We start from the raw sequence: 23,503 nt of genomic DNA, 5'->3' as shown, positions 1-23,503 counted from the left end.
CGTACAAAAATATGGCTACGAATAACAAGGGAAATGTGAAAAGATCAAAGAAGGTGATGACATTAGCGAATAAAATTGAGTTATTAGACAAAATTTCTAATGGTGAAAGTGTCTCCTCAGTGGCAAAACATTATAAAATCAATGAGTCAACGATACGATCAATCAAAAAATCGAAAGAAAAAATCCACCCTAGTGTCCGTGAAAACGCGCTAATTGCTTCAAAAATTTGCTCTGTAACTCGTGATGTTAAATTGGAAAAAATGGAAAAAGCTTTTAATCTGTGGATAGAAGACCGAACTCAAAATAAAATTCCGTTAAGTTTACTCATCATTCGTGAAAAGGCAAAACTCCTTTATCAACACTTTAGCGAAACTGGTGATAGCACTGGCAGGATAAGTTTTTTAGCTAGCAAAGGCACCCGTTTGAAAGATTTGTTTGAAATTTCTAATAAATATTACATTTAATATTAAATTGTTTCTTATTTTCATTTCGATTCCATATGCTTGCAATTCACTATGTACTGTCTATGTACATAGTCATATTATGAAGGTACATATAATATATACATAGACAAAATTTTAGACTAGTTTTTCTTATATATTTCATACTTTGGAACGGAACCCCTTTATTACTATGGGAGCCATAACTCAATATTCACGTTTTCGGTATTCGCGGCGTTTCTTAGGAACATAACCCCCGCGAATAGCAGGGGTTTACTGTATATATATATATATACCTGCCAGTGGTAGTTGTATAACCCACTGTACATATATAGTACAATAGCAGTTAATTTTCTTGGATTGACATTGTGTATTCAGTGTATATATAGTAGGCCATGCCACTGGCAGTTATATATTCCTAATTTTTTGATGTGTCTAAATATATATAAATTGCTTCAGATCATATATCCATCACAGCTGAATGGTTGAAGGTAAGAAACAGAATAATAGATACATTCAAGTCAACAAGTATCTTCTTTCATCTTCTGAACCTTCAACCCATGCACGGTACTAAGTAATATAGGTACTAATACCTCTCATGTTTGGGATTTTCATAAAAAAAAAATAAAAATAATTAAATGTTGCTATTTTACAAGTATGTAAAATTAATGTCTATGTTATTATCACAGCTATTTTTCCAGTTAGAACATGTTTGTTTACAAGAAAAGAAATATAAAAATTACAGCATTTCATTTTGATAATTGGTTTGAAAGTAGCAAAGTAAATATAAATTTAACAGGTATATAAATTATTATATTTCTTATTATATTTCTAATATGTGTGAGTTTTATTGCAATGAATGCCAGTTTTACTGCAAAAATGTTATATAAATAAGTGACAAGTTATTTGATCAGTTTTCTCATAAATATGTCATCTATTTATGAGACATATCTCATAAATATGTCTCCGACAAAAATATAAAACAGATCATAACTAATTTTTTTTTTTTTTACAATAGATTTTTCGAGTATTTTATGATCGGCTTGTAGACGATGAAGATAGAAATTGGCTGTTTCAGTGTACACAGGTTGTATCAAAATCACAGATGCATATAGATTTCCACAAGCTTCTTGCAAGTATTGACGCAGATGAAGATGGCAAAGTGACAGAAGATGACATGAGATCATTAATGTATTGTGATTTTGCTGATCCCAAATCAGACAGCCGCAATTATACAGAAGTACATGATTTCAGCTCTTTAAAAACCATTATCGAAGGATTTTTAGAAGAATTCAATAATATCAGTAAAAAGCCTATGAACCTTGTACTTTTCAGGTAGGATATATTAAAAAAAAAACAAGCAAATTCTAATATATATTTTTTTAAATTATAAATTAGTCTCTCTAATCACCCGTTTAATTGTAATTTAATTGTTAACTATTTACCATTCTGTTTTATAATTAAATATTTCATTAAGTATTACTTTTATTAAATAATTTTTAATATTGCTTCTTTAATTAATATAAAGTTGCCACAATATATCAGATTTAATAAATATCTGATGTATAAGATATATCAGATATTTATTAAAATAAACAAGTATTGATTTATTTATTAAAGTTTGCCAAAGCTTCAGAAATATGCTCTGAGATTCTGAGAGAATTTGTTTATTTATTTTTTTAATGTATTCAGTTGCACATCATTTTAGAAATAATGGAGCAAGTTTAAATATAAGGGATCATGTGAAAATTTAATAAACTAACATTTTGATCCCTCCCTGGACATTCCTGTTCAAGGTATAAATAGATAAAAGGCTGGTTATTACATAAGAAAATTAGTTGCAATGTGCATGTGTGCAGGCAGTATAGTACACTACACTGTGTTACCTGTATACTGTCCTTCTACCAACATATATGATTTTGCCGATTCCAAAATCAGTTTAAATGTGTCTTAATAAAATACAGAAATTGGACAAAATTATTGAACTATGTAAATAGTTCAATAATTTTGGGGTAGAAAAAAATTCTACTCAAGGGGTAGAATTTTTTTCCGCCTGGTCTGTACAGGTTAACAGGAGAGACTGCTTCTACAGGGATGGGATACACTTAAATAGAGAAAGGGTGCAAGATTGTTTGCTGATGCTATCGAGGCAGTGTTAGGTGGGTCGGAAAACTGCTAGATTGGGGGGATACAAGGACTAATAGATTAACAGTAGCCACTGGCAGAGGAGAAAGTGATTCTTGCACTGCTTCTATTGGAATGAGCAGCAGCCTGGAAAATAAGATGCAGGATATTTCAGAGACTGCTGGGAATCATGGGGGTACAAGTAAACACATGGGTTGTGTTAGGGTGGCTAAGAGGAAGAGCAGGTGCATGTATACTTGCGTGTACACCAATGCTAGGAGTTTAGTAAATAAATTTTATGAATTTGAGGTATTGCTCAAAGCATCAAAGGCAGATATTGTTGGGATTTCAGAGACGTGGTGTCACACAGATATAAGGAATGCAGAACTGGAATTTGGGGAGTACAACATCTACAGAAAGGATAGACAGGATAGGAAGGGAGGAGGGGTTATGCTATTAGTTAAGAAACACATAAAATCCAAGGAAGTGAAGCCAGTCGACATCGCTGGACAGTGCAGTGTCGAGTCAGTTTGGTGTGACATAAGCATTGGTAGATAAAAATTGAGAGTAGGAGTGTGCTATAGGCCTAATGACTCTGATGAGTATAATAAGAAACTGTACAGAGAAATAGAATGGGCCAGTAAATCAGAGAGTCTTATAATGGGGGATTTTAATTTCCCAGATATTGACTGGAATTTGGGGGCTGGTCACTCACACACTAGCAAGGCTTTTGTGGATTTATTGGATGATTGTTTTCTACATCAGCATGTTTGGGAGGCAACTAGAGGGAGTAATACTCTTGATTTGATTATCAGTAGTGATTCTTCACGCATTAAGAATCTGCAGATAAATGAACCACTAGGTGGCAGTGATCACAGTGTTCTGAAGTGGGATTTACTCAAAGAGGTAACTACCATTAGGGGTAAAGGGAAGGGGTATTGCTTTCATAAAGGCGACTACGATGAACTGAGACAGTATTTAAATTCTATACAGTGGGATCAACTGATGATGTTACCAACAGCAAATTCAAAATGGGAAGCATTCAAAGAACTTATCTTGGAAGCTACTAGGCTTTACATACCAACTAAGAAATATTGTTCAAGGTTTAGGCCTAAATGGATGTCAGATGAACTAATGAGGCATATGGCAGAGAAGAAAAATGCATGCGATACATACAAATTAACACATGACACAGAAGCCTATGATAGATACAAGTTAATCTGTAACCAAGTTACAAAGGAGGTTAGGCAGGCGAAGGCAGATTACAAGAAATCCTTGGCAAGGGATGCGAAGAAAAACAGCAAAGAGTTCTTTACTTATGTAAACTCTAGAAGGAAGGGGATGAATCAGATTGGTCCACTTGATATCAATGGGTCAACCGTTCATGATCCTGCTCAGGTAGCTAACAAACTAAATGAATATTTTGCATCAACATTCACACATGAGATATTCAACGAGGGGAATGCCAGAGGTTTATTCAACTCTGGCAGTAAGCTAGAGAATCTTGTAATAACTGAGAGTAAAGTGGAGGAGAAATTGTTGAAGATAAACACAAGAAAGGCACCTGGGGTGGATGGAATCTATCCAGTTATATTAAAGGAGGCAGCAAAGGAAGTAAGCAAACTCTTATCCATAATTATGAGAGCTTCCTTGGACTCAGGGGAGGTACCCATGGACTGGAGATGTGCAAATGTGACCCCAATTCACAAAGGAGGATCAAAGGCTGACACAAGTAATTATAGACCTGTGAGTTTAACTTCTGTTCCTGGAAAATTAATGGAGGCACTGGTTAAAGAAGCACTGCAGGATCATCTAGACAAGACTTCACTTATAGCTCAGACACAGCATGGTTTTGTTAAGGGGAAGTCTTGCCTGACCAATTTGATTGGATACTATGATGTAGTCACAAAAGAACTGGATGCAGGGAATAACTTTGATATTATATACTTGGATCTTAGAAAGGCTTTTGATGCTGTTGCACATGGAAGACTGCTGCACAAATTGGAGCAGTGTGGCATTGGAGGCAAATTGCTGCTATGGATAAAGGGGTGGTTGAGGGGGAGAAGACAGGGTGTGGTAATCAATGGACACTGCTCATCGTGGACTAATGTTATTAGTGGAGTCCCTCAGGGTTCAGTATTGGGTCCTTTATTGTTTTCTGTATTTATAAATGATATTGATGATGGTATATCAAGCTTAATGTCCAAGTTTTCAGACAATACGAAGGTTGGCAGGGTTGTCGAGGACACTACTGACACTATGCTGCTGCAACAGGATCTGGAAAGGTTGAGCAGATGGGCTGAGAGGTGGGAAATGAAGTTTAACATTGACAAATGTAAAGTACTACATATGGGAAACAGCAACCCCAGAGCAACGTATCAACTCTGTGGTACTACACTGACAGTGGTAGAGAATGAAAGGGACCTGGGGTGGTTGTGCAGGCAGATATGAAGTTCTCGGAGCAGTGCAGACGGGCTGCAAGAGTAGCTCATGGTGTCATTGTCAATGATATATAGGAATTTTTCTAGCAGGGACAAGGAGGTGATTATTCCCTTGTATAAGGCAATGGTCAGGCCACACCTAGAGTACTGTATACAGGCCTGGGGACCTCATTTCAAGAAGGATGCAGAGCTGCTGGAACGAGTACCGAGAAGGGCAACAAGATTAGTGAATGGAACAAAGGGGTGCTCTTACGAAGAAAGGCTTAAGTTTTTCAAATTACAGTGTCTGGAGACTAGGCACCAGCGAGGTGATCTGATAGAGATGTATAAAGCCTTGAATGGTTTGAGCATGCTCAATGCTGATGGGATTCTTCCTCTTGCTCAGAATAATCACCTGAGAGGGCATAAATTCAAATTGAGGAAAGACAGATGTAGGATAGATGTGTGGAAATTTGCCTTTAGCCAGTGGGTGGTTGGTAGGTGGAACAGACTTCCATCCCTTGTCGTGGAAGTTGATTGCCTAAATAAGTTTAAGGCTCAGCTGGACAGGTATTTTGAACGAACAGAGGGGTGAAGTGGAAGTGGTTATTTTTTATTTATTTATTTGACTTTATTTTTTTTTGGCTGATGCTGCATAAGCTTGCTTTCTTGCATCAAATGCCTCTACTAATGCTAATAAGTTTGTGAATGGCCAAAAATGGTGCGTCAGTAATCTGTGAAAACATATACTATATTTATTTATTTATTCACCAAATATAGATATATGCTCCTCTATAAGGGTAAATACAACTATATATATATATATATATATATAGATGTCTATGGAAGCATGCATTCATAGGTATGTCTACAAATTTATGGGATGAAAAACCTGTCATACCTCATAGAAAAAAACGACTGTGTTCAAGTGCATGGGGCCTGCTAGCTATATTCCCTAATAAAAGCCCTTTGAGAAATTCCTCAAGTCATCAATGGGAATTTAATTTTTTCTGAGTGAGTGAAAAGTGATGAAACCTTTGTTTTTTAATAGAGGATGCATATATTTATGCATATTTTAATGGAGGTTAGCTGAAATATTATGGAGATAAGCTTGTTTAGAATAGCATATTCTAAACAAGCCTGAAGTGAACATGCCAAAAAAGTCATGTGAGCTGACAGCTGTTGCATCATGTCAGCATCCACTTTGAAAAAAAAAAAAAGAAAAGAAGGTAAGAAAAATTTAAGATGGTGCACTTTATAATTGTGTTTTTTATTTTGACATTATATTGGATAATAGCAACAAATAACATCTTTAGTTATAGTAGTCTTGTTAAATAAAAATAAAATATAATTTCTTAACTATTTCACTTGCAATGTACAGTGATACAGAGCAAAATAAATCAAAACTGAAACTAAGGAAAATAATACACAACTGGGTGAATGGCACCTTTCTGGGGAAAATAATACACAACTGATGCCAATTGATAGATTATTTATGGATTTTTTAGAGCTATTCTTCTCCAATTAAAATGACCAGTGATGAAGACCATATTAAGTAAAGTAATCTGCAGTCATTATCAACCCACTGCAGGATGGAAGCCTCCTTAACAATTCATGTTGAAGGTAATATACCATAATCTGCCACGCTGGTCCAGTGCGGGTTGCCAGATCGACGGCATTTATCAGTCAAGGGCTTGAACCCCTGTCTACTCAAAGAGCATGTGCTACTGCACTCCCACACCTGACCACCCAGCTGTGGAGGCCTTGAGTTATCGGAATCATATTAATATTAATATATGGTCTTTATATTAATAAAGACCATATTGGAAGCATATTAATATTCTAATTGATGTTTTAATATTTAAATTTAAGGAAATTTGATTAACTTAATGCTTTATTATGGGAAAAGCATGTAATATTTTTGAGTTAACAAGTGACGTGGTTGTCAATGCCTCTGCAATAAGCAACAGCGGCAGTATCACATGCATTGGTGGGGACTACATAAAGGATCAGTAATCAGTGGCTGGCAATAGGAAAAAACCCAAGTTGCAAGTGCAAAGCTAACCTTAAGAATATTTTCCCCAGTTGGGACTAACAACTTCTTTCCTGTGTTGTTAGCATAAATCAAAAAGAAACATTGTGTAAAATCATTAAATCTTCAGTGCCAAATGGGATTTACTCACGTCCTAGCAGAACATGCATATCCTGGTGTTGCAAACAGCAGAAGTGGTCGTTGGAGTAGTGGAAATGTGTAACATAGTCTGATGAGTTCCATTTCACACTTTTTATCATCAGATATGTGTGAGCATGGAGAAAATCATCCAAATACTTATTCTTTTTATCAAGGTTTCCAGTGACTTTATTCTTATGTGGAGAGAACACTGTTACCAGAAACAGTTCCTGGTGTGGATAGGTTTTTATGATATGATATGATATGGTACGTGTTGTTATTCTTGAGAAGGCTGTCAATGCTTGGCTGTACATAACTATTGCTGCAGAACAGGTTGAACATTAATGACAGACAGAGTCATTAATGTTCAACCCAGGTGGCAATGGAATATTCCAGTATCTGAATCTGAATCAGAATCAGATCAGAATATCCCAATCAAGAATGTATGTGATAGCAAATGAAAAGTAGTTCTTCCTCATTTTCTTTTGTGTTTTTGTAGACATCAGGATTGAAACTGCATTAATGCGATAGACTTGACTTTAGACTTAACACAGTATCTGTTTTGCTGTGAGCATTAAGCTCACAGCAAAACAGATACTTTGCTTAATCACAAGTTTCTTTGTTGTTGCATCACTTTCAAACAAAAGGCATTTCCAAAAGGCCAAAATCTGCCACATATTTAAAAGATGAGACTCTTCTACAACAGCCTGTTTCAGTACTTAATGTCTATTATCAGATAGCAGGTGATCTCCCATGACAAACCCCCTCACAAAATAGTGGCAAAGAAGTTGTTCAGTGTTTGCTAATGCTGTTTTATGTAATTTTGGAATATGTGATAGTAGCTTGGGCACCACACTTCCCAATCAAAAATCTGTTGGACTATTTGGAAGGGTGTCTCATTGAGCAATAAAAGCTGCTGATGAATATGGAAAACTTGAAGGGCATGCTCTAATTGGAGCAAACTAACATTTCCATTAACACCTGTATACATTATGGAATCATTTCAAAGGAGGGTTGTTGCTGTCATTGATACTGAAGGAGGACCAATCCATTACTAACTACCATTCTCTAATATTTCTGTATGGCAGTGTATGTAAATATGGTGAAAGAATTAACTCTGTTCTGTTAACTGGCTCACATATTGCTGATATTATTTTGTTCTGTGTTAGTTTTATTTCTACAGTTCCATAGATAAACTGTCATTTCTATTTTTCTGGTTAACACAGACATGACCAGGCTATCTGTATAAATATAGAAACAAAAATAGCATAAAAGTGGCTGTTTTTTTTAGTTAAATTTAAAAATAATAATAAATAAAGTCTGAGGCAGCTTGGAATGCTCTGAAGTAATTAACCTTTCCAAGCTTTCCTTTGCCATTTATTTTTGTTAGTCTTTGGCTAATTCAAAAGAACTCTTCAAAGTATTATTTTACTATTAGTATTACTAGTGGAAAATGATGAAGGAAACAGATTTATACAGCAGTCTTTTATGTGCAACAATATCAAAAGCTTTCCTGAAATCCAAATATATTTTCTTCTTAGAATTTATTCTCTTATTACAATTCTTCTCCTCAACCTAAAATCAAAAAGTCATTCATTCTTTTCTTTCCATTTTCTTCTATCTTCCCAATCTCTGTCCAGTCCTCTTCTATTCATAGCTGCTCTCACACCCTCTATACATGTCCTTCTTGGCCTTACTCTCATTTTCCTTCTCCATGGTTCCTCTGGACAATCTGTTGTCCTCCATCCTCTTCACATGGCCAAACCACTCCAATCTTTTCTCCTCTATTTTATCAATGATGGTTTTTTGGAAGTTCATTGTATTCCTTATCACTTCATTTCTAACTTTTTCAGTCCTAGACTTTCTTGCCTATCTTTGCCAAAAGTTCATCTCAACAGCCAGATGTTTATTTTTTGTCTTTCATTTAAGTTCCAAGACTCACATCCATATAATAAAACACTTTGTAATATTGCATTATATATTTGATGTTTAGTTTTGTTAATAATATTTGTATTCCATAGCACAGAATTCAGTTATGATATCAAAATTATTTTTTGCATCCAGTTCCTTTTTTTTACTGAATCACAGTATCCAATTAAATTGGTCAAACAAGATCACCTCTTAACAAATCTGTGCAATATAACTGCACTTCTGTCTAGATGGTCCTACATTACTTCTGTAACCAGTGACTTAAGGTGAGCATTTGCATGTCTTTAGTTACTCATATCACTATCTGATTCCCCTTTTGTGAATTGGAGATACTTTACACATCTCCAGTCCATATGGACTTCATCTAAATCAAAGATGCTCTCATAATTATGGCTAATGGTTTGCTTACCTCCTTTGGTGTCTCCCTTTATCTAATTAGATAGGTTCCATCCACTCTAGGTTCCTTTTTATGTCTTGCTTCAACAATTTCTCTTCCATTTCCCTCTCAGAAACTCTTTCCTTATCAGAAAAGCATTTTAGTTCCCTCTTAGAATTCTGGCATCCCCTTCCTTAAAGAATTTCTGATGTGTTAATGTAGATGCAAAATAGCGATTCAGTTTGTCAGCAACCTGAAGAGGATCATCAACAGGTAGCCGAGTGGTTAGGTAGGCGTGCGGGTGCATAAGTACATGTGCCTTGAGTGACAGGGGTTCAAACCCATGACTGCTAAATATGGTGCTGTTTCTTGTCTACCTTGTGAACTCCTCTGACCATTTGGTCATTCTGGAGTATAAACAGAAAATTTTATATTGAGTGTACCAATGTGATTCAGCCCCTTCCTTCTAGGGTCTACATTAGTAAAGAAGTCTTTACTGTTTGGCGTCTCCGTAGCCAGGTGGGAAGGAGCAGCAGTGCGTAGCACACACTTCTTGATTAGAGCAGGGTTCGAGCCCGTCACCACCAAATATAGAAGATGCAGAAAGGTCAAGGGAATGACCACCACATATTCCCGGAGCAATATGGCCTTACTTGCTAATGCTCCTAAAAACCAAAATAACAAACAAACAACAACAACTTTACTGTTTTTCTTTGCATCCTTTGCCAAAGAGTTCTCATAATCTTTAGCTTCTCTAACCTCCTTTTCAGTTCATCTAACATGCATTTAGTTCTATGCCTTGAACAGTATTTCTTAGTTGGTATGAAAAGTCATTGTACGTAAGGGTTACAACGTGTTATTGTGTACGTATTTAAGGAGAATTTATATTATATGCCTAAAGAAATATGAGTTAGGATCTTTTCCTTTCTAGAGAAAGAAATGATAAAAACTGAGCTTTAGAATATATGCAATTTATAAGCATTATATACAAGGTATGTATCAAGTGCATGATATACGTCATGACCTTTGTTTGACTTTTAAGAAAGGTTCCATAGAATAGTGGTTAGTAATCTGGACTCCGAATACAGTGATCGAAGTTCAAATCTCATTGCAGTTGATTTTCTGTTTCTTTTTTTAGTGCCAGATGTGGTATTATTGATAATATGCATAATGCCATTGCAGTTAGCATATTGCAATTTTAAATGCTGTCAGAGAAAGTGCATGGCACATTATTAATTATAGTGCTGGTATATTGGCTTCCTTAAGCAATTTTAGTAAAGATATATAGTCTTCTGGTCATGGATGGCTGTATCAAGTATAAAAATAAATTTATGTTTAAAAAAGCAAGTAAATTTTTGTCCTTCTGTAGTTATTTTCATGCTTCAAAATTCATATCCATTAACTCTGACTGTTGAAGCTGACAAAACTGCAGAAAAACAAAAGTATGATAGCACCAAGAGCCATCAACTTTTGACATGATGAGCAGCTGTGGAAGCCAAATATAGAAGAATAAATAACTATAAACTTATTCTAGCCCATCAGTTGTTTTTTTGTGCATAATGGCAGCCCTCCATGATAGACTTGCTTATGACATGTGGTTTCTGAATAGTAAGTGTATATGAATCCTGTCAATAACTGGAGATGCTTTTTCTAGGATTTTTCATCTAGTAGTGAGATAATTGCCCTCTGCTAGAGATAGCAGGATTTCCACCAGGAAACTAATTTTAAATGCAAAAAAACTGCTTTAGAATATGATGCATTTTGTTTCTTACAGAAACAAAATGCATCATCATATCATCATCATCAAACAACTAAAGGCCATGATGCATTTTGTTTCTTACAGAAACAAAATGCATCATGGCCTTTAGTTGTTTGCAAAAATATATGAAACTGAAGTTCATAGTGCCTTAGCACTGTGTGTTTGATTTCTTTTGGGTGGGTTGTTATATAACAACCTACTTTCACCAGCCCCAAAGTATTATGAGGATTCAAAATTAATGTATTTGATTCTTACCTTATATACAGATAGGATGTGACACTACTTTTCTGTGTGTGTTTCAGTGCTGAGCTTTCTTGCTGTCTTCATTATTGTATATGAATTCTTTGTAGATTTGCTGTTGAACATCTGTGTCGCATTGCTCGCATTCTTAAACAACCACGAAGTCATGCACTGTTAGTGGGTGTTGGAGGATCAGGTCGACAGTCCCTAACTCGATTGGCTGCTCATGTTGCAGATTATGAACTATTTCAGGTATGCCAACGTATAATAAAACTTGTATGCAGTTACTCCACTGTAATTTGGTTGCAGACTTTCAATTTTTAATATGTTCATTTCATAACTAATTAAAGACAGTTTGATTTTGTATCATAAATTAGTCATAACAAAATTTAAGGTTATGAGGCCAGCACTAAAGATTGTTTTATAAATTTCACTGATAAAAGAGATATTGTTAACTGGTGTGAATCCAATGAGCAATAAAACATATTTGCTATCTTACATGATAGAAGTATAGCAGGGAGCAACACTTTTGGTCTGCTGAAGCTATTTCCATTCACTATTCTATGCCTGTATGGCTTCTCCTCTATCTAGCACCCTTTGTATATACGGTAAACCCTCGCTAATCTGGTTACAGTTAATCCGGATCGAAATATGAAAAATTCTGTTCACAGTTGAGTACTTTGAAAGACACATGGATTTTAGAAAGGCAGATGAGTAACTCTGACTGTGCACTGATTAACTGTGCAGAGAGAGATGGAACATACATTACATTGTCTTGCGTGTTGTTCAGTATCATTGGTGACTCTGAGTCGGATGGATGTCCGACTCATATGTACATAAGTCAACATATTTTATATCATTATGGGTTCTAAAGAATTAAAAAGTAGAATAAAAAAGAAAACCCAGTACTTTAACTATCATTAACAAGCTCAAAGTGATAGAACAACTTGAAAATTGTGTTATGGAAAAAAAAAATTGCTGAAGAATTTGGTATTGGCCAACAGGCTGTGTCAGATATTAAAAAACAAAAAGAATCTATAAAGACATTTGCTTTAAAATTCAATGTGGGGAGTGATAAAAGCAGTGTATCAAATAGCCAGACATTAAAAAAGCCAAAAGAAGTGTCGACCAAGTGGTATTGCCAACTTGATCGACACTTCTTTTCCCAATGCTATCTGATAAATGTAAAAAGACAATACAATTTATCCATCTATTGGGGGATAAATGTATTATCTCTTTATAGTTTTTAAACAAAGGCTCTACAGTGATATTTTTTTATTTATTTTTATCAGCACTATCATTAAATATTCCATTTATTTGTGTTCTAAGTTTTTTTTGTCTTTTAGGGCTATCTTTTGCTTCACTAATCTGGATTATCGCTTAATCCAGATGACCTCTATCCCCAATTAATTCAGTTTAGTGAAGATTTACTGTTGTTATAAATAATTAATAACAAAGGAGTTACTTATCAAAGGAGTAACTGTAAAGCATAAAATGGAGGTGCTGAATAGAAGAGATGACATTTTGTATGGGTGTGGAGGTAAAGGTGAACAGCATTGATAGGCCAAAAGAATTAATCCTTACTATATTTACATAGAAAATAAAGATTTTCTAATAAAAAGTGTCAAAAATAAAGTTGATGGCTTTCTTAGAGAACAAAGAAAGCAAGAAAAATTGGCAATCATATTTTACAGACAAGTCAGTATTAAATCTTGTCATGAAACTACACAAAAGTAAGACACTATTAAGACCTGTTATTTAATATACATATCCAGTTTTCACTGCAGTTTCATTGTTAAAACTATTTCTCCCCTCAATACAATTTAAAAGTTCAAAGTTAAAAATATGGGATATCAGTAATCTGATTAAGAATGTTAATTTTTTTTCAAATTACATTCTGGCATCATTCTCTTACATCATGTTATCTAAATGTAGAATTTGACTTAGCTATCCAAAATGTATGCTTATTATTGATTAAGGATGGCATCATTAAATTAATTAATTTTTTTATTACAGACAAATATTTTTATCTTTAGCAGTTGCAGTTTTCATTTTTTTTCACAAATTATAGTCTCCCTATAAATTGGACTTTCTGCCTTCTCTTGTGAATCTTATGTCAGTGAACTGAAATGATGGATATATGGTCTCATGGAAGGATTATTTAACATAATCCTTCCATGAGATTATATATCCATCATGTATCATATGGGTTTCATGTCTTCTCACTGTTCTGATAAATCAGCAGAGTGTGCATTTACTTATGCCAGTGTTCAAGAGTAGTAGTAGTAGTGGCATGTAAAAAAAAAAAAAAATCACACCATTCCCTCCAAATGCCTGTCCAGTTCCTCCTTAAATTTATTCAACCTATCAACTTCCACAACGACAGATGGAAGTTTGTTCCAGCAATTAACGACCCGCTGACTAAAGGCAAATTTCCGCACATCTATTCTACATCTGTCTTTTCTTAATTTGAATTTATGCCCCCTTAGGTTCGTAATCTGAACAAGTCGAAGGATCCCATCAGAATTCAGCGTGCCGAACCCATTCAAGGCCTTATACACCTCAATCAGATCACCGCGCAGGTGCCTAGTCTCCAGCCACTGCAATTTGCAGAACTTAAGCCTCTCTTGATAAGGGGATCCCTTCATTCCCCTCACCAATCTTGTTGCCCTTCTCTGTACACGCTCAAGTAAATAAATAAATAAATAAATAAAATTTTCTGTTTATACTCCGGCACGACAACCAAGTCAGTAGAGTTTACAATAAATCATCAATACAAATATTTATCGTATTTAGTAGTCACGGGCTTGAACCCCGGCCCACTCAAGGAACACGTGCTATGCACTCTCGCTCCTGACCACTCGGCTACGTCAGGCCTCTACATCCTTCCTAAAATGAGGCCTCCAGACCTGTATGCAGTACTCAAGGCGTGGCCTGACCATTGCCTTATACAGAGGGATAATCACCTCCTTTTCCCTGCTAGCAAAATTCCTATATATCATTGACAAAACCCCATGACCTGCCCTGGCAGCCTGTCTGCATTGCTCAGAAAACTTCATATCTGCCTTCACAATTACTTCCAGGTCTTTTTCATTTTCTACCACCTTAAGTGTAGTACCACACAGTTGGTACGTTTCTCTGGGGTTACTTCTACCCATATGCAGTACTTTGCATTTGTCAAGGTTAAACTTCAGTTGCCACTTCTTAGCCCATCTGCCCAAATTATCCAGATCCTGTTGCAGTAGCACACTGCCATTACTGTCATTAACAACCCTGCCAACCTTTGTATCATCTGCAAACTTCGACATTAAGCCTGATATACCTTCATCAATATCATTGATAAATATACAAAACAACTGTGGACCTAACACCGAACCCTGTGGGACCCCACTGATAACATTAGTCCAAGAAGAGCAGCACCCATTGATTACCACCCTCTGTCTTCTCCCACTTAACCATCCTCTTATCCATTGTAGCAACTTACCATTAATACCATTCTGCTCCAATTTGTACAATAGCCTTCCATGTGCAACAGTGTCAAAAGCTTTCCTGAAATCCAAATATATGATATCAAAATTATTTTTTGCATCCAGTTCCTTTGTAACCACATCATAATATCCTATCAAATTTGTCAGACAAGACTTTCTCTTAACAAACCCATGCTGTGTCTGAATTATTCCTGCAGTCTTGTCTAGATGATCCTGCAATGCATCTTTAACCAGCGACTCCATTATTTTACCCGGAACAGAAGTTAAACTAACTGGTCTGTAATTACTCGTGTCACCCTTCGATCCCCCTTTGTGAATTGGGGATACATTTGCACATCTCCAGTCCGTGGGAACCTCCCCTGAGTCCAAGGACACTCTCATAATTATGGCTAAGGGTTTGCTTAGTAGCTTTGCCGCCTCCTTTAATATAACTGGATAGATCTCATTCACCCCAGGTGCTTTTCTTACGTTTAACTTCAACAATTTCTCTTCCACTTTGCTCTCAGTTATTACAAAATCATTAAGTATCCTGCTACAAATTGATAAACTTCTGTCATTTTCAAACCTTAATAATTCCTCACGTGTGAATGTAGATGCAAAATACTCATTCAGTTTGTTTGCTATCTGAGCAGGATCATCAACAGTCGAACTATTGATGTCAAGTGGACCAATCTGATTCATCCCCTTCCTTTTAGAGTTTATATGAATAAAGAAATCCTTGCTGTTTTTCTTAGCATCTTTGGCCAAGGATTTCTCATAATCTGCCTTTGTCTGCCGAACCTCCTTTGTGACCTGATTACAGATTAACTTATATCTGCCGTAGGCTTCTGAGTTGCTTGATAATTTATATGCATCCCATGCATTTTTCTTCTCTGTTACGAGTCTCATTAGTTCATTTGACAACCATTTAGGCCTAAACCTTGAACAATATTTCTTAATAGGTATGAAACTTTTAGTAAATTCACGATTAATTCCTTGAATGCTTCCCACTTAGAATTTACTGTTGGTAACATCGTCAGTTTATCCCACTGTACAGAATTTAAAAACTTTCTGAGACCACTGTACTCGCCTTTACGGCTGATGGTAATTAAATCTTTAAGTAAATCCCACGTCAGTACACTGTGATCACTGCCACCTAGTGATTCCTTTATCTGCAAATTCTTAATACATGAATGATCACTGCTGATAACCAGATCAAGAATATTACCCTTTCTGGTTGCCTCCAACATGCTGGTGCAAAAAACAATCATCCAATAAATCCACAAAAGTCTGACTAGTGTGTGAGTGACCAATCCACAAGTTCCAGTCAATATCTGGGAAGTTAAAATCCCCCATTATAAGCCATTCCGATTTACTAGCCCACTCTATTTCTCTGTACAATTGTTCATTGTACTCATTCAAGTCATTAGGCCTATAACACACTCCTACTCTTATTTTTGTTTTTGCAGTGCTTATGTCACACCAAACTGACTCAACAGTGCACTGTTCATCTATATGAACTGGATGCACTTCTTTTGATTTTGTTTTTCTTAATTAACAGCATAACACCTCCTCCCTTCCTATCCTGTCTATCCTTTCTGTACACATTGTACTCCCCAAATTCCAGTTCTGCATTCCTTATATCTGTGTGACACCACGTCTCTGATATCCCAACAATATCCGCCTTTGATGTCTTGACCAACACTTCAAATTCATCAAATTTATTTACTATACTTCTAGCATTGGTATACATGCAAGTATACATGTACCTATTCATATTTTTAGTTACTCTAACACATCCCATATACCCACCTGTTTCACGATGACTGCCATCCGTCCCTGAAACCCTCAACACCCTCGCTCCAGGTCGCTACTTATTCTAATAGAAGTTGTGCAAGAATCACTTTCACCTCTGCCTGTGGCTACTGTTAAACTATTATTCCTTGTATCCCCCCAAGCTATCAGTTTTCCGACCCACCTAACACTGCCTCGATAGCATCAGCAAATATTCTTGCACCCTTTCTATTTAAGTGTATCCCATCCCTGTAGAAGCAGTCTCTCCTGTTAACAAGTACAGTCCAGGCTGAAAAAAATTCTATCCCTTGAGCCTTGCACAATCTTTCCAGGGCCGAATTGATCGACAAGGCTCTCATCATATACTCCCTCCTATCGTGTCTGGGCAGAATTGCAGACACTTTCAAATTCAACCCTACTTAACGGCTTTTTTTCAACAGTGACCTGTACTTGTTAAGTAATTCCGCCGGTCTCCTACTCTCAATATCATTAGTGCCAACGTGTGCAACTATATCACCTTTTGTGCCCTTAAAAGATGATATCTGCTCTACAACGTCATTAACCTTTGCCCCTGGCAGACATACCCTGGTCCTGTTCCACCTATCCTTTTTACAAAGGATGTTTCCCTGACAATAGAGTCACCAACAAGTTCCTTACTAGTTCCTTTGGGACCAGCGCATTCTGCCTTGGGGACTGCCGCTGTGTTGTGTGATGACCAAGTGCAAGCTCTGGCGTTGATGTGGGCAGCTGAGAGCCTGATGGGCCCCTCAATTGAGATCTTTCGAGGGCATCCATCCTGTCCTTCAAACTCTCATATAGGCCCATAACAATGCTGAGTTGTCACCTGATTTCCTTACACTCCTTACATCGCGCACACATAAAGTCATCCCCCATTGCAATATCATGTTCCGTTCCAGATAGTTCGGCAAAGATTTCACAAGTTGCACATTTTTTTAGGCTGTGATGCGTTGGAGAATCGCCCCCCCTCAGTTCTCCCCCGAGTCACAGCACTCCTGCCACTTTGTGCCCGTTGCTTTGCTGCTCTAGTTTGGGGCATGATATTTTAAATTAATAAGATCAATAAATTAAATTAAATTAAATGTCAATACTACGCTATCTAATAGAAACAGTGAAGCGTATTACTGTTTCTAAAATTATACGTTAGAGCTACCTAGCTACCTCAATTAAAAATTTGAATTCCCTATCACTATTTACAAAAACAGTGCCTGCAGATTCGAACGAAATAACGGTTTATGTATATAAAGTATTACGTATATCTACAAAAACTGTTAATATAAATTAAAATAAAAATAACCAGCGTAATTATAACTATAAGACTACGTATAAAGTACAATATAAAATAACAATTATGTAAATAAAAAGCAAACACGTCGTTTTTTTCGGAGCCTGTAACTCGCAGCTGTATTTTCTAAAGAGAGTCAGTGCCTCTTTACTGTTAATAAATTTAATGGTGCTGAGTCATCAATATTAGAGAAAAATTAATGATGATAATGTGTATTTTTTAATGTTTTCCTTTTTCGTATGCTTAAATTTATCTACTGAAATCCTTTTTATCATTTTTATTTAACATATGATACAAGCTATTCAAGCATAACCACAAGAAAACAAAATTAAGTATTTTGGTGTGTTGTTATTATTCTTACTTGGCATCTGACATAGTATTTTTCAAAAGAATCTTGTTGCTTATTTTAATTATTAGCATTAGCAAGTGCACATGATGCAAGAAAGCAAGCTTTTGTAGCATCAGCCAAAAAAAAGCCCTTATTTCACCCATCCCCTTGCTCCAAATGTTTGTCAAGTTCTGCCTTGAATCTATTTCAACTATCAACTTCTACAACGACAGATGGAAGTTTGTTCTGGCAATCAACGACCCGCTGGCTAAAAGCAAACTTTTGCACATCTATCCTACAACCGTCTTTCCTCAGTTTGAATTTATTCCTTCTCAGGTCATTATTCTGAGCAAGAGGAAGGATCCCATCAGCATTGAGCATGCTCAAACCATTCAAACCCTTATACACCTCAGTCAGATCACCTCGCAGGTGCCTAGTCTCCAGACACTGTAATTTGCAAAACCTAAGCCCTTCTTCATAAGAGCAACTGTTTGTTCTGGTCACTAATCTTGTTGCCCTTCTCTGTACTCATTCCAACAGTGCTACATCCTTCTTAATATGAGGCCTCCAGACCTGTATACAGTACTCAAGGTGTGGCCTGACCATTGTCTTATACAAGGGGATAATCACGTCCCTATCCTTACTAGAAAAATTCCTGTATATCATTGACAAGACACCATGAGCTACTCTTGCAGACCGTCTGCACTGTTCAGAAAACTTCATATCTGCCTGCACAATTACCCCCAAGTCCTTTTCATTCTCTACCACTGTCAGTGCGGTACCACAGAGTTGATACGTTACTCTGGGATTACTGCTTCCCATATGTAGTACTTTGCATTTGTCAATGTTAAACTTCATTTGTCCCCTCTCAGCCCATCTGCTCAACTTTCTAGATCCTGCTGCAGCAGTGTACTGTCATTAGTGTTATTAACAATGATAATTGGTGGACAATTATCGTTGTCCACAATGATATTAAGAGTAGGAGACCAGCAGAATTACTTAACAAGTGCAGGTCACTGTTGAAAAAAAGCCATGAATTAGGGTTGAATTTGAAAGTGTCTGTAATTCTGCCCAGACGCAATAGGAGGGAGTATAGAATGAGAGCCTTGTCGATCAGTTCGGCTCTGGAAAGATTGTGCAAGGCTCAAGGGGTAGAATTTTTTTTCAGCCTGGTCTGTACTTGTTAACAGGAGAGACTGCGTCTACAGGGATGCGATACACTGAAATAGCAAGGGTGCAAGAATATTTGCTGATGCTATCGAGGCAGTGTTAGGTGGGTCGGAAAACTGCTAGCTTGGGGGGATACAAAGACTAATAGATTAACAGTAGCCACTGGCAGAGGTGAAAGTGATTCTTGCACTGCTTCTATTGGAATGAGCAGAAGCCTGGAAAACAAGACGCAGGATATTTCAGACGCTGGGAGTCATTGCGAGGAGAAGTAAACACATGGGTTGTGTTAGGGTAGCTAAGAATAGGAACAGGTGCATGTATACTTGCTTGTACACCAATGTTAGGAGTTTGGAAAATAAATTTGATGAATTTGAGGTATTGCTCAAAGCATCAAATGCAGATATTGTTAGGATATCAGAGACGTGGTGTCACACATATATAAGGAATGCAGAACTCGAATTTGGGGGCGTACAATGTGTACAGTAAGGATAGACAGGATAGGAAGGGAGGAGGGTTTATGCTATTAGTTAAGAAACACATAAAATCCAAGGAAGTGAAGCCAGTCGACATCGCTGGACAGTGCAGTGTCGAGTCAGTTTGGTGTGACATAAGTATTGGGAGATGAAAATTGAGAGTAGGTGTGTGCTATAGGCCTAATGACTCTGATGAGTATAATAAGAAACTGTACAGAGAAATAGAGTGTGCCAGTAAATCAGAGAGTCTTATAATGGCTTTACATACCAACTAAGAAATATTGTTCAAGGTTTAGGCCTAAATGGATGTCAGATGAACTAATGAGACGTATGGCAGAGAAGAAAAATGCATGGGATACATATAAATTAACACATGACACAGAAGTCTATGATAGATATAAGTTGATCTGTAACCAAGTTACGAAGGAGGTTAGGCAGGTGAAGGCAGGTTATGATAAATCTTTGGCAAGGGATGCAAAGAAAAACAGCAAAGAGTTCTCTAATTATGTAAATTCTAGAAGGAAGGGGATGAATCAGGTTGGTCCACTTGATATCGATGTTTCAACTGCTGATGATCCTGCTCAGGTAGCTAACAAACTAAATTTTGCATCGACTTTCACACATGAGGAGTTATTCAGCGATGGGAATGCCAGAGGTGTATTCAATTCCTCCAGTAAGCTAGATAATCTTGTAATAACTGAGTGAAGTAGAGGAGAAATTGTTGAAGATAAACACAAGAAAGGCACCTGTGGTGGATGAGATATATCCATTTATATTAAAGGAGGCGGCAGACGATGTAAGCAAATCCTTAGTCATAATTATGAGAGCTTCCTTGGACTCAGGGGAGGTACCCATAGACTGGAGATGTGCAAATGTGACCCCAATTCACAAAGGAGGATCAAAGGCTGACACAAGTAATTATAGACCTGTGAGTTTAACTTCTGTTCCAGGAAAATTAATGGAGGCACTAGTTAAAGAAGCACTGCAGGATGATCTAAACAAGACTTCAGTTATAGCTTGGACACAGCATGGTTTTGTTAAGGGAAAGTCTTGCGTGATCAGTTTGATTGGATACTATGATGCAGTCACAAAGGAACTGGATGCAGGGAATAACTTTGATATTATATACTTGGATCTTAGAAAGGCTTTTGATACTATTTCACATGGAAGACTGCTGCACAAATTGGAGCAGTGTGGAATTGGAGGCAAATTGCTGCTATGGATAAAGGGGTATTTGAGGGGGAGAAGACAGAGATTGGTAATGAATGGACACTGCTCATCGTGGACTAATGTTATTAGTGAAGTCCCTCAGGGTTCAGTGTTGGGTCCATTATTGTTTTCAATATTTATAAATAATATTGATGATGGTATATCAAGCTTAATGTCCAAGTTTGCGGAAGATACAAAGGTTGGCAGGGTTGTTAAGGATACTACTGATGCTATGCTGCTGTAACAGGATCTGGAAAGATTGAGCAGATGGGCTGAGAGGTGGTAAATGAAGTTTAACATTGACAAATGTAAAGTACTACATATGGGAAACAGCAACTCCAGAGCAACCTATCAACTCTGTAGTACTACACTGACAGTGGTAGAGAATGAAAAGGACATGGAGGTAATTGTGCACGCAGATATGAATTTCTCTGAGTAGTGCAGACAGGCTGCAAGAGTAGCTCATAGTGTCTTGTCAATTATATACAGGAATTTTTCTAGCAGGGATAAGGAGGTGATTATTCCCTTGTATAAGGCAATGGTCAGGGCACACCTTGAGTACTGTATACAGGTCTGGAGGTCTCATTTAAAGAAGGATGTAGAGCTGCTGGAACGAGTACAGAGAAGTGCAACAAGATTAGTGAATGGAACAAAGGGTTGCTCTTACATAGAAAGGCTTAAGTTTTGCAAATGACAGTGTCTGGAAACTAGGCACCGGCGAGGTGATCTGATAGAGGTGTATAAAGCCTTGAATGGTTTGAGCATGCTGAATGCTGATGGGATTCTTCCTCTTGCTCAGAATAATCACCCGAGAGGGCATAAATTCAAATTGAGGAAAGGCAGATGTACGATTGATGTGCGGAAATTTTCCTTTAGCCAGCGGGTAGCTGGTTGGTGGAACAGACTTCTATCCCTTGTTGTGGAAGTTGATAGCCTAAATAAATTTAAGGCTCAGCTGGACAGGTATTTCGAACAAACGGAGGGGTGAAGTGGAAGTGTGGTTTTTTTTTTTTTTTTTTTTTTTTTAAGCTGATGCTGCATAATCTGGCTTACTTGCATCATATGCCTCTACTAATGCTAATGCTAAAAATGTAAAGAAGACAATATCAACTATCTACAATATCAATCAAGTTAGATGACTCTCATCAATCGGTGCAATACCACCACTTTGCTTATTGGAGACTTGAAATGGTGGAACCCATGTTTCGTTTCCAGAGCTAAGTTCTGTTCAGCCCTTCCGCATCTCTTCTATCATTCAGTATAATCTTTTTTGTATAGTCTTTTTTGTATAGTCTCTTTTTTGTATAGTCTATATCTTTTTCAGTATAGTCTTTTGAGGTTACGATGAACACCATGGCAAGATACAAGCTTTTTTACATTTTGAGGGTACAGCTCTAAAACTGTGTTTGCAAGCTGGCCGCTAGTTAGTACACCAGACCGAACTTAATCGTAACTCTCTAGGAGCTTCCAGATCAGCTATTGTATAATCTTGCTACCGCTACTCTGCCAGATAGTGACTGGAGAGAGTCTGAGTAGTGTGTATGCGGGGTGGCGACATTTTTTAGGCCACGATATGTCAAGGATTTGGCTATATTCTTACCACATTTACGCGATATCCAAAAATTTCATTACTTCATACAGCATGTCCCACCCACTTTTTCTTACTATTAAATACACCATGAATTGTCAAACTAATAGAGCAAGCTTATTTGCGAAAAGATCTAAACCTCCCAAGCACTTCCTAGTTCATTTCATAAATATACATGGTCTCAATTCTAATCTCAACAATGTCCATTTCCACTTGCAGTCTGCCAAACCCAATGTACTTTTTCTGACAGAATCTATTATCGGTTGATTCAACTACTGCTCACCTGAGATGCCCAAATTATTTGCTGTATGATTCCTTTCGCCCCAAAGCATTAGCATTAGTAGAGGCATATGATGCAAGAAAGCAAGCTTATTCAGCATCAGCGAAAAAAAAATAAACAAAAAAAAAACCCACAACCCCTACTACCATTTCACCCCTCCGTTTGTTCGAAATACCTGTCCAGCTGAGCCTTAAATTTGTTTAGGCTATCAACTTCAACAAGTGATGGAAGTCTATTCCACAAACCAACTGCCCGCAGGCTAAAGGCAAATTTCCGCACATCTATCCGACATCCGTCTTTCCTCAATTTGAATTTATGCCCTCTCAGGTGATTATTCTGAGCAAGAGGAAGAATCCCATCGGCATTGAGCATGCTCAAGCCATTCAAATCCTTATACACCTCTATCAGATCACCGCCTAGCCTCCAGACTCTG

At 37.0% G+C, this 23,503-nt stretch overlaps 1 protein-coding gene across 1 annotated transcript in view; it reads left to right on the top strand.

The window, feature by feature from the left end:
* Positions 1–23,503, top strand: part of Dhc36C (Dynein heavy chain at 36C) — a 592,122-nt gene that overhangs the window by 243,398 nt on the left and 325,221 nt on the right. The window contains exons 29-30 of the mRNA XM_090380456.1: positions 1,459–1,775; positions 11,569–11,710. Of these exons, the coding sequence (XP_090236582.1) occupies positions 1,459–1,775; positions 11,569–11,710 (459 nt within the window). The remainder of the gene's footprint in view (positions 1–1,458; positions 1,776–11,568; positions 11,711–23,503) is intronic.

The sequence above is a fragment of the Mastigoproctus giganteus genome, chromosome 8 (genome assembly GCF_048544385.1).
Source record: "Mastigoproctus giganteus isolate SK-2022 chromosome 8, ASM4854438v1, whole genome shotgun sequence".
Lineage (NCBI taxonomy): Eukaryota > Metazoa > Arthropoda > Arachnida > Uropygi > Thelyphonidae > Mastigoproctus > Mastigoproctus giganteus.
This window is presented reverse-complemented; position numbering and strand designations above follow the sequence as displayed.